This window comes from Furipterus horrens, unplaced genomic scaffold (genome assembly GCF_987537825.1).
Source record: "Furipterus horrens unplaced genomic scaffold, mFurHor1.1.pri manual_scaffold_13, whole genome shotgun sequence".
NCBI lineage: Eukaryota > Metazoa > Chordata > Mammalia > Chiroptera > Furipteridae > Furipterus > Furipterus horrens.
This window is the reverse complement of record NW_028327183.1, coordinates 2,206,013-2,222,050: the sequence shown is the minus strand read 5'-3', so window position 1 is coordinate 2,222,050 and position 16,038 is coordinate 2,206,013. Positions and strand designations below refer to the sequence as shown.

Genomic DNA, 16,038 nt, shown 5'->3' with positions numbered 1-16,038 from the left:
AACCAACCACAATAGAATGACATTACAAATCAGTAATAAAAAGAAGTTTTAGAAATTCACAAGTATGAAAATTTAATAATATATCCCGAAATAACAAATAGGTCAAAGAAGAAATCAAAAGGGAAATTAAAAAATAATTTCTAAAAGTACTTCCTGATGAGATGATTAAAAATGGAAACACAATATACCAAAATGTATCAGATGCAGCTAAAGCAATGTTCAGAGGTAGCTGTAAATGCCTATATTAAAACAGAAAAACAATCTCAAATCAATAACCTATCCTTCTACTTTAAGGTAGTGGATAAAAAAGCTAACTGAATCAAAAACAAACAGAGGAAAAGAAATAATAAATATTAGAGTGGAAATTAATATAAATAAACAATAGAGAATAGAAATGAAACCAAAAGGAGACTCTTGAAAAGATCAGAAGTTGACAAACCGTTAGCTGGACTGACCCGGAGAAACAGAAGGAAGACTCCCAGTACTACACCAGGAATGAAAGCAGCGGCATCGCCAGCAACGTGAAGGATTGCAAGGAAATACAGCGAATGAATGTCTGCAGTAGCTTAGATAAGCTCGATGGATACGGACCAAAGCACACACATTACAGAAAGTGACTCGAGAGGGAATATAAAATCTGAACAGATTTGTAACAAGTGACTAAAATTTCCCATTAAAAATAAATAAATAAAGATCTAGGACCAAATTGTTCCACTGGTGACTTCTACCAATTCTACCAAAGTTAAAAAATCAACACCAATCTTTAACCAACTTATCCCCAAAACAGTAGTGGGAACACTTCCCAATTCATTCTAAGAGGCCAGTATTACCCTGAGACCAAAATCAAAGGCCACAGGAAAATTACAAAACAATATCTCTTTTGAATAGACACAAAAACCTTCAACAAAAATACCAGCAAACAAAACCCAGTAACATAAAAAGGATTACACACCATCACCAAGTGGGACTTATCCCACAAATGCAAGCATGGCTTAATATCCCTAAGATCAATTATGATAATACATCGTATCAATAACGAAGGACCCAGTAACTACAGGATCATCTCGGTAGACACAGAAAACGTAGTTGACAAAATTCAACATCCTTTCATGGTAAAAGCATTCAGCAAAGTAGGGCTGGGAGGGAACTTTCTCCACCTGTTAAAGGACATCTATGAAAAACCCATGGTTAATGTCACACTCAATGCAAGCAAGCAAACAAAAACAGCAATGAAGGCTTTCACCCCAAACCAGACACAAGACAATGATGTCTGCTCTTGCCACTTGTATTCGACACCGCACTGGAGGTTCCAGCCAGATAAATTAGGCAAGAAAGAGTAACAAAAGCATCTAGATCACTGGTTCTCAACCTTCCTAATGCCGTGACCCTTTAATACAGTTCCTCATGTTGTGGTGACCCCCAAACATAAAATTATTTTCGTTGCTACTTCATAACTGTAATTTTGCTACTGTTATGAATCGTAACGTAAACATCTGATATGCAGGAGGTATTTTCATTGTCACAAATTGAATATAACTAAAGCATAGTGATTAATCACAAAAACAATATGTAACTATACACGTGTTTTCCGATGGTCTTAGGCAACCCCTGTGAAAGGGTCGTTCGACCCCCAAAGGGGTCGTGACCCACAGGTTGAGAACTGCTGCTCTAGATTAAAGGGGAGAAGCTACAGTAAATAAGACAGTGTGGTACTGGCTTAAAGACAGACAGAGATCAATGGAATAGAATTGAGAGCCCAGAAATAATCCTTTCTGTCTCTGACAAGGGCGTCAAGATCATCCAGTGGGGAAAAGAACAGTTTTCCACCCGTAGCGCTGGGACAACCAAATCTTGTCTGTGTGACCCAGCAATTTTACCTCTAGATACACACGTGAAATGGAAACACATGAAGCTGTGAGTTGTAGGTGAGAGTTCATAGCAGCATTATTCGTAACAGCAGACACGTGGCAACAGCCCGAGTGTCCACCGTTGGCAGACTGGAGAAACCGAGCGTGGACCACACACACAATGGCATGTTATTCTGCCATAAAAAGGTATCAAGTGCTGACGAACCTGGAAAATGAGCGACGTGGAGGAAGCCCATCACAAAGGCCACACGTTATCCCATGATTGGGGGCAGACGAAATGTCAGGAGGGCAAATCCACGGAAACAGAAAATGGATTAACGGTTGTCTAGTGCTGGGGGGAGAGTGAAGCGATGAGGGAGGGGGGGTACGGACCGCAAAATAGTATGAGGTTGGGGGGCAGTGACAGGAATCGCCTAGAACTGCTGGTGACGGCGGCCCAACTCTCCGAGCACCTAAAGGGGACTGAGCTGTGAACCTCGGGTAAACGCACGGCATGCATGTTACAGCTCACAAAAGCTGCTCTAAAACGAATGTCCTTGCATTCCCAAGGGACAGAACCAAAGCAGACAAAGTGTGTCCTGACGCCGGCCTTCCGGACACCTCTGGGCCGGCGGCTTCCGTGGGGCACCGAGCTGCACGCGGCGGGGGCTCCAGCTGCCGTTGTACACGTGCGGGCCCTTCCCGAGGCAGTTCCTTGTGGCAACTTCTGATCGGATCCAAGGACGCAACAGGAAGGCAGTGCAGTGTCGGGGGCGGGGCGCGGTGAGAAGGGACCGGGTCGGTGGCCCTCTGCCATCTTCCGCTCGAGCGCCCGAGGCTCACAGAGGCGGGACTCTCCATGGCCCGGAAGGGACTGCGCTGGGACGCTGTGGGGCGGGGAGCCCCCTCCTGCAGTTGGGGTCCACAGAACCTCAGCCAACGGGCACGGCCTCTCTGGCTCGGCAATGGTGCCCTACAGTTACCTCAGTGACGCTCCGAACAAGGAAGGTAATTGGGCATCATCGACAGCAGGGGGCTGGGGGGCTCCCACTTCTCCTGAAGCGAGTCGGCACTCGGATTTACTTTTGCTGCAGGTCAGCCAGGAAGGTGCGCTCACGTCACCCGTGGCCGTCGGCTCTCCGCTCCTCGTGTGGAAACAACTCAGCGCTGACCTCCTGCGTCAGCTCACCGCCTGTCCTCAGCTTTCAGGCGTGAGTGACCCTGAGAGGGAGCCTGCCACCCCATGCGCACGGGTCTTTGCAGCCTGGGGTGCTTCCCCTCCTGTCTCTATCCGGGGGTGACCTCCAGGCACACGCGCAATGTCATCCACTAGACTAAAGCACCAGCGGCGTGTTTAGTGACTCTCGGGTGGTGTCTTTCATGACAACCAAAGTGCATTAATAACAGAATAATGAGGGCAGGAAGGGGTGGTGGCGGCGGCCCCAGAAGCCACCGCACGCAGTGCTGACGCCACGTTGACGAGGCTTCCTGGCCTCGTCGGAGCGTTTCATGTGTATTAATCCATTAATCCTCACAACGCCCTTATCGCTTAACGGACGACGAAATGAAGGCACTGAGCGCTGAAGCTGCTCGCACACACGGCTGGTAGAAGACAGACGTCACCTCGGACACAGGCAGGCTCTCTCCGGGGCCTGGGCCCGTAGCCACACCCTCACTGCGCCCTTTATAACAATGACATTCTCAACAACAACAATGTAGACCTAACAGGTGGTGGTTTTCCTGCCCAGAGCAGGGAGCATATTACAGAGCATTCTTCTCTCACTCTGAAGAGAACATACTTCTGCAAAATTTAAACTGAACCAATAGAGGCTTAATTATGGCAAATAATGACTTGTAATTTCAATTTATTAATATCAGTTTAGCTCATGATGCAGGGTTGATTAGTACAGTGATATTTTCAATAGCAGCAAATTACTTCCCTACCTCATTTGTCTGATCACTGAGATGTGGAAAAATTTCCACCACCACCAAGCGTTGCACATAATTAATGTCTCACTGTCACGCTCCAGAAGTGAAATTCTCTCTTTATTATTGTGTTATTTATGAAGGATGACAGATAAATTAAGAACCCTTATATCCTTAGAAAGCACAAATGCTGACCTATTAAAACTGGCATGAATAAAACAGTTAACCAAGCCTTTGGAAACGGCTCCTCTCCGTTTCTGCCCCCCGCTCTCCGGGTAAGGCACGGGCCGCCCAGCCCAGCACGCACGTGAGGCCCTGCGGGCTGCGGGCTCCGCACTCGCGCCTGCTCCCCAGCTGCAGGTGGTAGGCACTCAAGACTTAACATACAGAATAATACATGGGCGGGTTAACACATGTGCAAACGTTCATTGCTATACTCATCGCTTCCATTTCCATGGTGGTAAAAGTGACCCGCACCTTAACAGGTCGGGTTAACAGTTATTTTCTTCTCGCTGCATTGATCTTTGTCACCCAGGAAGCAAAACAGAGGTCCTCCCGGTGCCACCAGCCTTGGTGAGGAGGGACAAGCCTGAAGGCAGTGACACTGATGGGCCGCAGCGTACCTGCGGCGAGAGAGCGAGGGCAGAGGAGGCCGCTCCCTGCCCTTCCCGGCGCAGAGGACCGCACCTCACGGAGAAGCAGGCCCTTCTGCACACGCAGCGCTGTTTCGGGTCCGCGGAGGACGCGTTAGGCCAGCCACACTTGCACTTTTATAAACAGAAAGGTTTATGAAATGCACTCGGAGTTGAGCTCGAACAGTAATAGTCATGGGTAAAAAGAACATATTAAGAAGAATTTTTGTTTCCTTAATGAAATAACAATTAAAAAACATTTAAGAGAGGAAGTAAATTTTTGTCATGACACCAAAGTCACACAGGACACCCCACAACAGGACGGGCTTCAGAGCCTAAGAACCCGCAGCGGCAGAGATGCCCCACAGAAGCACGTGCATTGAGAAATGAGCGACGGAGGCCACGGGAATGTCAAGTCAGCGTGGGGAACAGAGCCACTGATATTGTAACAACCACCCGTGGTGCCAGGTGGCTACTGGACTTACCGGGGAGACCACCTCGTAATTTACAGAAATGTCTAACCACTGTGTGGTACCCCTGAAACTGATGTAAAACAATACTGAATGTCAAGTATAATCGAAAAAGTTAAAAAATCAAAAAGAAATGAGCTATGGAGAAAAACACAATGTGGATCCTTAACCTCGTACATTATACCCCCAAATTTCAAATTTATAGGTATCTATAAATGTGTTTTTCACTCGATTGATTAACAAGGATGAACTTTCTAAGATTAAATGTTAAATTTCATGGTAAAAATTAAATAGAAAGACAATGATAGGCTTGAATATATAAAGATTTTAAATTTTACTCATCGAAAAACAGCACAAGCAAACTCTAAAGGGAAACAAACCAGGCACGTGCCCGCGGCATGAGCACACCTGCCATATAAAACATTTGTGCAGACTGGAAAGAAAAACCACGAAACTGGGGTTTAATGGGCAAAGCAAGCTCACTAGACATTTTACAGAGGACAGAGACATGACCAAGACACATGTCGTTAGTAATCAGCATGGAAATGAAAACAGGATACGAAGTAACGTTCCATGAGGTTAGCAAAGCGTCTCTTTGTAACGAGCACATTTGATGTCACAGAGGTGCGCGTGCGAGACCACCGAGCGGGTCCCGAGGGACTCGGCGAGTCTCCGTCAGCCACGGGCTGCTCAGTCCTGCCCTTGCAACGTCCAGTACTCACGTCACGGCGACGGCAGGAGGGCCGCCTGGGACAGCGTGTGGGCAGGCAGCGCACCTGACCCGCTTTACGGCAGGTGGTGCTACTCCCTGAGACTCTAGGACCCGCCGCTTCCGTATTCCGCGTTGCTAATATATGTGAGGGTGGGATCGTCAATCGTTACGCACGTTTTCCGGTGTCAGTAGCACTTCAACTCAACATTTCGGTTCTGAGAAGGGAAGCCCTTCATACAGGAAGGAAGTCCTCCTGGGCGGAGCTCTGAGGGGCACACAGCGCCCCGCGTGCGCCCAGGGTGTCTGCAACCTGCTGCCCGGAGCCCACGTCAGGCCCTGCCATCGCAGGGGTACTGTGTAAAGGATCACAAAACTGCTTGGAAATTGATGTCTTTGGGCTCCAAGTTTCCGGAAGGATAAGAGCTCTGACAACGGAACACAAGCCACCCAGTTTTTGATGTATAATTACCCCTAAGGCAGCCACAGAGAAGACAGACGCATAAGTTTCGCTGGATACAAGCTCATATGAATCAGTGAAAGCCATAAACCACCGCGGAACACTTTTACTATTCTATTATTTTCATGGAACTCCAACTAACCACCCACAAATATTGTCAAATATCCAACCAAGGCTCCTTTTGTGCATAAATGAGACTTTGTTCATAAATGGGGTGGAGTCCGGAACCTTAATAACCTCCCCAGACACTTGATGTGTGCGGGGCAAGAGTACAATAGTTAAGGGCAACGGAAGGATTCAGTCCTCTGAGACCGTGTCCATCTCAGCCAGGCGGCCATGGCTGGGCCGCGTGCTGGTCCACGGGCCGCGTCTCCCTGTCGGGAGGGAGCAGGATGCGGCCTCAGGTGTGCAACGCCCCTTCTGCAGGTTCTCAGCTCCCTTTTCAGAAGCTCAGCAGGGAAAAGAGAAATACACTCTTCTTTGAAGTCTTCCTTCTTCTGTTTGATCATGAAACAGATACAGCGTGACCTGGACTATTTCTGCTCACTCTGGTCTTAAGACAAGAAAATGCTATTTACGTTCAAAGGCTATCTACCTAGTCAGGACACCGACTTGGCGTAAGGAAGGCCCAATGCTGTGTTTACTGACAGATACTGTGTTCAGTCTCTTCTTTTTTTTTAAAGCTCAACCTGCTTATGTCAAGTATGGTCAATTCTGTACCCAACGCATTAGCCTTCTCCGCTCGACCCAGAGGCTTTGCGCAAAGAGCACCCTTCCCAACCGGTCAGCCTCAGGCAGGACACACAGCCGACCGCCAGGGGAAGGCTTGACATCCGGCCTCTTAGCCCAGGGACCCGGCTTCAGCCTCAGAATCACAGGAGATGCTCAGCACGCTCACTCGTAGTTTCCAAGTATAGTGCGCGGACGTTCATGAGTCTGACATTGAAATTCTTGTCCTTACACAGCTTACCTACTCCTCGACAAAAATGTTTTTTATTTAGCTGAGAGTATCGATAAGGCTTCTTGGTACTCCTGCTAGAGATAAAAATCAAGTTCTAACCAGAGGTCACCTGACCAACCTGGGCCTGCTTCTGGGAAAACTGATTTGTGTATGTTTCTTTTTCTTTCGGAAAATATAAAAGCAAAATCTGTATAAATAACATGAATTCCTTATCAAAAGCTGCCCATTTAATGAAAGAAAATTTTTCTACAGATTCTTAACTTGGCATTAAAAGTCTACATGGAGACCCAGAAAACAGAGTTAGGAAATGAGAAGGCCGAAAACAGCACTAACTTAACTCTCTCTTCCCGGTTGGCTTCTGTTGCCTTTTAGATATTATTTGTGTGAAGCTTGAATTGGAAATCTGGGCTTTGAAACACTCTCCCCACATGGGACACACACAGAGGCACCCGAGACGGCCACGGTCACAGCACAGACACACCCAGCGCTCACGCAGCGGCACCAGGGGACGCAGGCAGCGCAGCGTCTCACACAGGAGGCGGCTCGTCTGGCGCAGGCCCGGCGCTAAAACCGGCCCGCTTCGTGAGCTCCTAGCCACAGGGGGACGCTGACTCTAACGCGATAGCCTTTTGGATAGAAGTGCTAATAACGCTTGAAAGTTTAGCAAGAGACGGTGCTGGAGGGCGTATAACACTTTTTTATGCTCATTAAATTAGCCTTCATTGCCATGTGTCCAGAGTAGACATTTTCAGCTGCAGTTTTCGCAATAGCTGAAAATTCTTCAAAGAATTGTGAATAATAGCCCATGAAGCATCTGGCTGAGTAAAACTGCTGTGTATTTATTGGAAAGGAGAGAACTTTGAGACAACCAATTCCTTTTGGCAAACGGTTTACTAAAGCTTTAACCAAATAAGACCATTATATTAAATCAGAATTTTATTATATTATATAAAAGCAAATTAAAGTCCTTACAGCCTTCTGCTGGAAACCTACCCACTAAGCTGAAGGCAGCCCTGAAGTGAACACAGAGGACACCACACCTGTCTGACTGTCTCCCTGGAAGCTGTCTGTCTGTCACATTCAGCGAAACAGCCACATCTTGAGACCTTTCCGTACTAAGAAACTCCCCCAAAGACCTCCTAGCAGCTTGAACACTGCCTAAACCCAAGAAAAATGTCAGCAAAGCCATGCTTCCGTGGGCTTGATGAGAAGGGGAAGAAATGTTCCCAACCTTCTCCACTTACCCAGGAGTTTCGCGATGACATACAGCGCTTGTCCCCAGAGAAACAGCTTCCCATCACGGCCACAGTTGCTAGGAAATCGCTTCTGACTGCCAGGGTTTCTCTTCTCGCATTCTACAAAATCGGCCGGCACGTAGTAGTACTTGGGCACAACAGGATAACCTGCGGAGTTTAAAATTAAACATTTAAAACACAGTCATTTGGTGTCCTCCCACAGTGTCCCTTCGAGAAAGCGCAGTGACCGGGAAGCAGAGAGGGGGAGCGGAGCGGTGCAGTCCGGCGCTCACGTCACGGCCCCGGGGGGCCTCCCAGAACAGGCCGGGGGCTCCTGCAGAAGCTGTGGCGCAGGCCCTGGGAGGGGCCCCTTGACGTGGAAGCCCTGACCTGACAGCGTGTGCGCCGCGTTAGTCACCAATGTCCATAATCTCCTTTAACGCGACATTTCGTTTCAGCACCTTTGAGTGGATCAACAAATACTGTACGCAAACAGTCAGAGGCCCAGGAGAAGCGGTGTGCGATGGGGCCCACCCGGGGAGGCTTTACAGATGAGGGTCTGGGCGACCTTGGATGAAGAGTTACAACCCTGGCCACCGCATAGAGCAAAGACAGCCCCGCTGCAAACACAAGCCCGTTTTCCACCACTGACTGTCATCGAAGAGAAAAACCCACCTTCCCCTGCGCCCAACCCATTTAAAAATAGTTCCTAGTAGAAATTAAAAGCTATTATGTAAAGGCCAGAATCTTGGTGGATAACAGAAAGGGGAAAACAATAGCATTCTAAGAGTGTTTTGCAATACCAGCCCGTGGGAAACTTAATTCCTCTAATAAAATCACACAGGTTTCTTTAAAAGTCCCCCTTCGTGCATCGGTCAATAGTGACGTCTGTGTCTAAAACCAATAAAAAGGTCTGTGACTTAACCACAGAGAACCGCTCTGACGCAGCTGAGCGCACGGCTCGCTCGGCCACCACAGGACACGGCGACCCCCAGCGGAGCGCACGCGATGCCCGGACGCAGGGGGTCAGGGCGACGTCGGCCCGGCACTCGTTCTGTTCTCTCGCTCGTGGGGCAATGCTTCTTTAAGCACAAAGACATAAGCAACTGGTTTATCCATAAACATTTCACCACTTCGACGCTACAGGACTTCAAAGGGTGAGCGCACAGTAGGACACATTGACCCTGAGACGCCTGTGGAAAACCCCCGAGGAAGGCCACGCACTCCACGTGGGATGGGACAGGGCTCAGCGCGGCATCGAGGCCACGAGACCGGCCGCTTGTCACCAACACCAAACCACCTCCAACTTCCAGGCAAGTATGTTCTCCACGCCGTTCACCCGGGAGAATATACTCTTATTTGCGAAGAGTTCCACACGCCAGAGATGCCCGGAACTTCCCTGGGATCCTCTGGGAATGAGTCGTGTGTTCATTCAGAAAACCAGTTACCTTCTTTCTGGGGCCTGCTGGTGTTTAACTGGCGCCACCATACAACCCCTAAGACGGGGCCTTTGGATCGCTTCGGAAACACCGAATCCGTCCTCAGAGGGTGACATTCCAGCACCACGCGGACGCCCCGGGAGCCGCTCCCGGCAGGGGCCCGGCTGCTCCCTGGGCACGGCACTGCTGGTGACCGGGACAGAAGTCCCACTTCACCGACTGCCACGCCACAGAGTGAAGGAGTGACAGCAGGTCCCAGGGGAGGGTCTCAAGGCCCCGCTCATTTTTTTCAACTTAACAGAAATTGCTCTGTTCAAAACCAATCATTTCTGCATCTCAAAGGAACATTAAGGAAATATTAGTGGGAGCAATTTCGTGAGAAAACAGCCCGACTGTACCTTCCGTGGTCTGATGGAGCACCGGCGTTAGGAGAGCCTGGTACTCCTCCACTTGCTTGGAGTTGCCTCTGAAGACGCCTACGACGTAAAATATAAATTCCAGCAGCACCTGAGCTCAGTAAACACCGCAGGTATTTCACCTCAGAAGAATCTATCAGCCCAGTTATAATTATTTTGGTAATTTTCTACATAAATGATAAAAATAAAACTGAAAAAAGGTAATGGAAATGTGTATGATATTTTTCCAGAAAATCAATTTTAAAAGGTCATGTTAGCATTTAGAACTGAAAATTGAATTTTAATTGAAACTTCTCTATTCATTAGCATGACTGTTACAGGGATTCACAGCGTCACAGATTAAATTAGCACTCACAGTCTCTACTCATTAAAAATTCTTCTTTGCAGACATGAAAATATAGTTGTGTCATTTTAAAAGATAATTCAAAGCATTTTTAATTCTTCGAGTGATTTAGCATTCGCTCAGAAAGCAGGGACGCGTATACGAACGCAGGACAGTGGCCGTCACAGAGGCAGGGTCCGTTCTGCTCACAGAACAAAGTCCTGTTTCACTCCTGCTCTTCCTTAGACACACACCCTGAAGCTTCAGTTCCGGGAGGAAAGCCCACTTACCATCAATCATCATGTACAGGAAAAATATGGGAAATTCACACTCGATGCCATCAAAGAGCTAAGACAGAAAATAAAATAATAAAAATTTCATGAGCAATTTATTAGAACAATTATGTTAGGAAAATATATTAATTAGAACAATTATAGTGAGGGCATACAAAAATATGTATTTATAGTACTAACAAAATGCGACTGATTTTATAAGTAGTTTCATTGTTTGTTTTTTAAATTCTCAGAGCTCCTTCTTCAAGAGCTCGTTGGGTTAACCCATCACGCAGTCTTCATTCATTCAATAAAAACCCACTAAGAACTTCACTGCTTGGATCACCTTGCCCGTGGACACTTGGAAGTACTGACGTGAGTGTTAGGGCCACAGTAAAGGGCACCCGCTGGAAGGCTGCTGGGGGCCGTCCCAAGTGACCAGAGGCTAGCCTGCTCTGAGGCCTCTCAACCTCAGCACCAGTGACATTTGGGGCCAAATAATTCTTTGCCGTAGGGTCTGTCCTGTGCATCGTAGGCTGATTAGTAGCATCCTGGCCTAGGCGTATCTACTTAATAGGTTCATGAGACCTCACCTGTCTTCAGTGAGGGAGTCAAAGTTACGACCGTACTTACACCTTGCAATCTACCCGCTGCTACAAATCCTCAGCAGTGCGGATGGACACTGGCCTTCTGGACTGGAGAGCCTAAAATCAGCCAGTATAGATGCAGCTAGACTGGCCTGCATGTGTATTTGAAACATAAGACGTTTTAGAGCTCAGTATTTAGAGGGCTACGCTGCAAGGGGCCGTGTCTGAGTGAAACAGAAAAGACGAGCGTTTGCTTAATGAGTGACAGCTGGGCCACACACAGGTATTTCCTGTTAGGCGCGGCAAATGGTCTGGAACAGGCAGGCCAAGGACGAGATGCGCGCGCGTCAGGAGAGCCGCTCCCCCACCGAGTCTGCCGGGGTGGGCAGCGCAGTGTGCCCCTCGCCTCTCCATGTGTCTCACACACATCCATCACCTAAGCCAGATAAGACCCTCGGCAACAAGACCAATAACAGTACGCGCTATCATCCTACCCACGAAGAATGAGGAATACACGGAGGTTGATTAAGGGGCCCACAGCCGCCAAGTGCAGGGCCAGGGGTCACGCCCAGGAAGCGGCCTCCTCCGCGGGGCCTCTGACCCCCTGTCATGCCACGTGGGGTGTTTTTGGATACCTTGATTTCGGCTGGTTTGTAGTGGCGCCTGTTGGGATCTTCCAATGATGTTCTATATCCGTCTCTCAGGAATCGCTTGAACCCATATTTTCCTTTTAATTTTCTCACCACTTTGTCAAGCGTCTGGAGGAACAGGGCCTCGTCGTCCAGGGCGAAGGCCGGGTAGCTGATGCAGGGCAGGAGGGCGGCGTCTGTGTTCTGGGGCAACGAGGAGGAGAGGGGGCGTCACAAAAATGTCCCCCACGAGCCACACGGTGTCACCGGCCACCGGTGAGGGCGCGGGCTCCGAGGGCAGTGCGGGGTGGGGACCCGCCAGGGCGGGCAGGCCTGGGTTCATCGAGGAGGAGTGTTTCCAGGGCTCAACCCTGAACTCGCACTTGAAGGTATTAATGAAGGCAGAGCGTAAAAACTTAACAACAGTGACTTGTCATTACAACCAGGTTTGTCATGACAATTCGTTTGCAATAGAGCAAAACACAGAACAATCTAAACGTCCGACAGTTGGGTGGGTACATTAGCAGCCACTGAAGCTTTTGTTGTATAATAGAAGCGTCTGTTGACATGGAAACAGGTCTGCTCCTAGAAGTAAGTTATCAGGCATTATAAACAATATTCTTCCAGTTCCGCAAAGTAAAAATATTATATATGTATATAAAATATGTGGAAACCTATAAACACAAATGTATCACCCTAAGATGGTAACTGAGTGGTGAAATAATGAGCAGAGTTTGTATTATTTGCATATTTGTGGGTTTTACTTTTATCAAAATCTTGCATTACTTCTTTACAATAGTTATTTTTAAATAACTAAATTATTCCATTATGGGTGTTTTCTAAAAAGAGCCACAAATAACCCCTATAAAAATCTGCAAAAATCTACCCTAGGCATATAAAAGTTTATCAAAGAGAAGAACCTGAAATGACAGCTCATTAATTGACTACAGGGGTGTCTCACGTGCGATCTTGACTCTCTGGGCAGCAGGGAGCAGAGCGTCTGCCGGTTGCGGTTATGAGCGTCGAGATCCACAAATATAACCGACCACGAGCAGCCCTGGAGCGGGGGAGAAGGGGAAGGACTTGCAGAAAGCTGGGCGTTTTGACTGCAAAGAAGTGTCACAAAAACACTAACAGGCTGCATTTGAAAGTGACATCAGAGAAGATTTTAATTTTCTTTTTAATACACTCAATAGTTTTCAAATGTCTTGCAATAAACATATAAATTTTATATTCAACAATAAATATTATTTTTCTATTTCTCCTTACTTTTCTTATAAATCCAAAAGTATTGATTATAAGATAACTAATCAATTACAGATATGTACTTTAATAAAAATACAAATACTAGTTTAGCTAGTGTTTTTGACCAGGAATAATGCAAAAACTAATTCAGATTCATAAAATGTCACTGTACAGTCCTAGTGAATAATGTTGATTACATGATCAAACTAAAGAAATTTAGATATGATCTAGAATTATGAATATAAATATTACTTGAATAAAATATGAATACAGGAGTATCTCAGCTAATAATAATGTAAATATCACCAGTCAGTATTCACGAGGTGTTAGGCACTAGGCTTTCTGCTTCTCATGGACTATCTCATTTAATCTCCATATGTAGAGGTTATTATTCCCATTTTACTGAAGAAGGATGCTATATCTTAGTTTAATACAGCAAGGGTTCAAATTCAAGTCTCTGAGTTATAACGCTTCCCACACTAAAAAATGTCTCTCAGGTAAGAACCCAAAACTTGAACAAAAAAATGTTCACTGGTTGCTCACCAAGTTTCACCAAATTAAAAAAAACATTTACTATTCAGCTATTAGCGCTTTCCATATTCAAGAACAGAGTCATAAGTAAACATGGTTCTGTTCTTTTCCTGGGGAGCTAAATATTTTTGAACATCAAGGAGCATGAAGTTGGCATACAGACTCCTTCCACCCCAAGTGGACACCCAGAGAACAATGTGGGGAACGGAAGAGGAGAACCGGCGAGACAACAATAGCCTTGGCTCAATGTGACCTTCCAAATGCCATCCCGTTTCTCACCCTGAACCTGAGACACCTCGCACCCACCAAATTCAAAGGGCAGGAGTTCCAAGCCCGAGGTCCACACATCAGACTCTCTACATGCACGTTTTCCTGTTAACCCGCGTCCATACAGGAATATTAGCATAAAATGGGACGACGTCTCATTCGTAACATCATTTCTTGAATCTCTTTTAACTCCGACAAAAAGTCAGTGCACCAGGAATGAGAGAGGCTGTCTCTCAACACCCGGATTAAGGCTCAGCTGTCCTTTACTACACCTCTACTCACGGAACAGGCGCACACAGCTGTGCTGTCTGCTTCCAGGCAACAAGCAAGACAGAGCCTGACCTCCGTTCTCAGGGCGCTGCCCCAGGCGACAGACAGGCCCGGACCAGAGTCGGAGGCCTCCACTCTGCGTGCCCTGAGGGGCTTAGGTGAAGGGATCATAACGCAGGGGACTCTGCAGGTAACGGGAGAGAAATGAAACAGGGAACTTGGGGTACTTTGTGGAACAGGTGAGGACCACAGCCAGGATCTGAACTGTGGGGAAGGGGGCAGTGAGGGGGCCAGAAGGGGACAGCAGAGAAACGAGTGGGTATGAGGTGCTGGGAGTCTATGGATATACAAAATAATAGGACTTATCATTTATTCTTAGGCAGGTAATTAATAAAATTACTTGCATGCCACATCAGTCTGCCTAGAGTTAAATTCTTAAAGGTATTCTCTAAGTAGGACAATTTATAAATAATGAAAATGGCAAATTTGACCATTCTTGCCACTATTTGGTTAATATAAACAGCCAACTTGTATTTTCTGGCCAAAAATAAACGGCGTACTTGCTCAGGTCTCTTCCTCTGCCCACCTCTAAGAAGTATGTGCAGGGGAAAATGCCCTCTGAGGCCCAAGGCCAGTCAACTGCCTTGTTTGCTGTCCTATAAAAAACGGACCCCGCTTCAGGCACGGGGCCCAGGCTCACAGGAGGACAAGTCACCCAGGGCACAGGCAGCCATTCGTACTCAGGAGCAAAGCCTTTTAAGACCATCATCAAGGGGAGCGTCCCGACGGAGTTAATTACCGCCTGCTGCAAACCATCGGACACATTGGTTTCAGGCTGCCAGGGTCAGAGGGAACCACGCGCCCGCCCGCTGTGGACACGGCGCTCACACGTGCCACCTCTGGTCACCACCTCGTAGGTTCGGGCCTCGGCTCTGTTGGCCTCAGGACTTGTCCCATTTGAGACAGCAGTAGGAAGGACTGCTCGTAAGTATGTGTCGTCGGAGCATCTGATTAACTCTGGACGCGTTATCTCGTCTCCCAGCTCCTGGAATCATCACGACTCTGCCCTGCGGCCTGCTCCACCTACAGAGCCCACCTTAAGACCGCCAGCTCAGCCTTGACCCCAAACTGAGTTTCTGCGACTGCTCTAGTCAGTGCACCACGGTACATCGTGTCCCGTGACTCCTTTATGTTATACCTGGAAGTGTGTTCCCTCCCACACGCCGTCACACACATGTCCCCCCATGAGTCACACGCCATCACAACCGTCCCCCACGAGCCACATGCCATCACACAACCGTCCCCCACGAGCCACATGCCGTCACACACATGTCCCCGCACACGAGCCACACGCCGTCACACACATGTCCCCGCACACGAGCCACACGCTGTCACACACATGTCCCCGCACACGAGCCACACACCGTCACACACATGTCCCCGCACACGAGCCACACACCGTCACACACGTCCCCCCACACGAGCCACACGCCGTCACACACACGTCCCCGCACACGAGCCACACGCTGTCACACACACGTCCCCGCACACGAGCCACACGCCGTCACACACATGTCCCCGCACACGAGCCACACGCTGTCACGCACATGTCCCCCCACACGAGCCACACGCCGTCACGCACATGTCCCCCCACACGAGCCACACGCCGTCACGCACATGTCCCCGCACACGAGCCACACGCTGTCACCGCTTTGAAACCAACGTGAAGGCTGGCATGGAAAACACTTGAAGGGAAAGCTCATCAAGAGGCTTCAGGGAAAGTTACTGAACAAAGATAACGAGAGCTCTTTATCAAAAGG

At 48.0% G+C, this 16,038-nt stretch overlaps 1 protein-coding gene across 1 annotated transcript in view; it reads right to left on the bottom strand.

The window, feature by feature from the left end:
* PHKB (phosphorylase kinase regulatory subunit beta) overlaps positions 1 to 16,038 on the bottom strand; it is an 81,654-nt gene that overhangs the window by 26,858 nt on the left and 38,758 nt on the right. The window contains exons 9-13 of the mRNA XM_090261252.1: positions 12,867 to 12,962; positions 11,912 to 12,109; positions 10,708 to 10,765; positions 10,078 to 10,155; positions 8,250 to 8,408 (exon numbers count right to left, since the gene is read on the bottom strand). Of these exons, the coding sequence (XP_090117378.1) occupies positions 8,250 to 8,408; positions 10,078 to 10,155; positions 10,708 to 10,765; positions 11,912 to 12,109; positions 12,867 to 12,962 (589 nt within the window). The remainder of the gene's footprint in view (positions 1 to 8,249; positions 8,409 to 10,077; positions 10,156 to 10,707; positions 10,766 to 11,911; positions 12,110 to 12,866; positions 12,963 to 16,038) is intronic.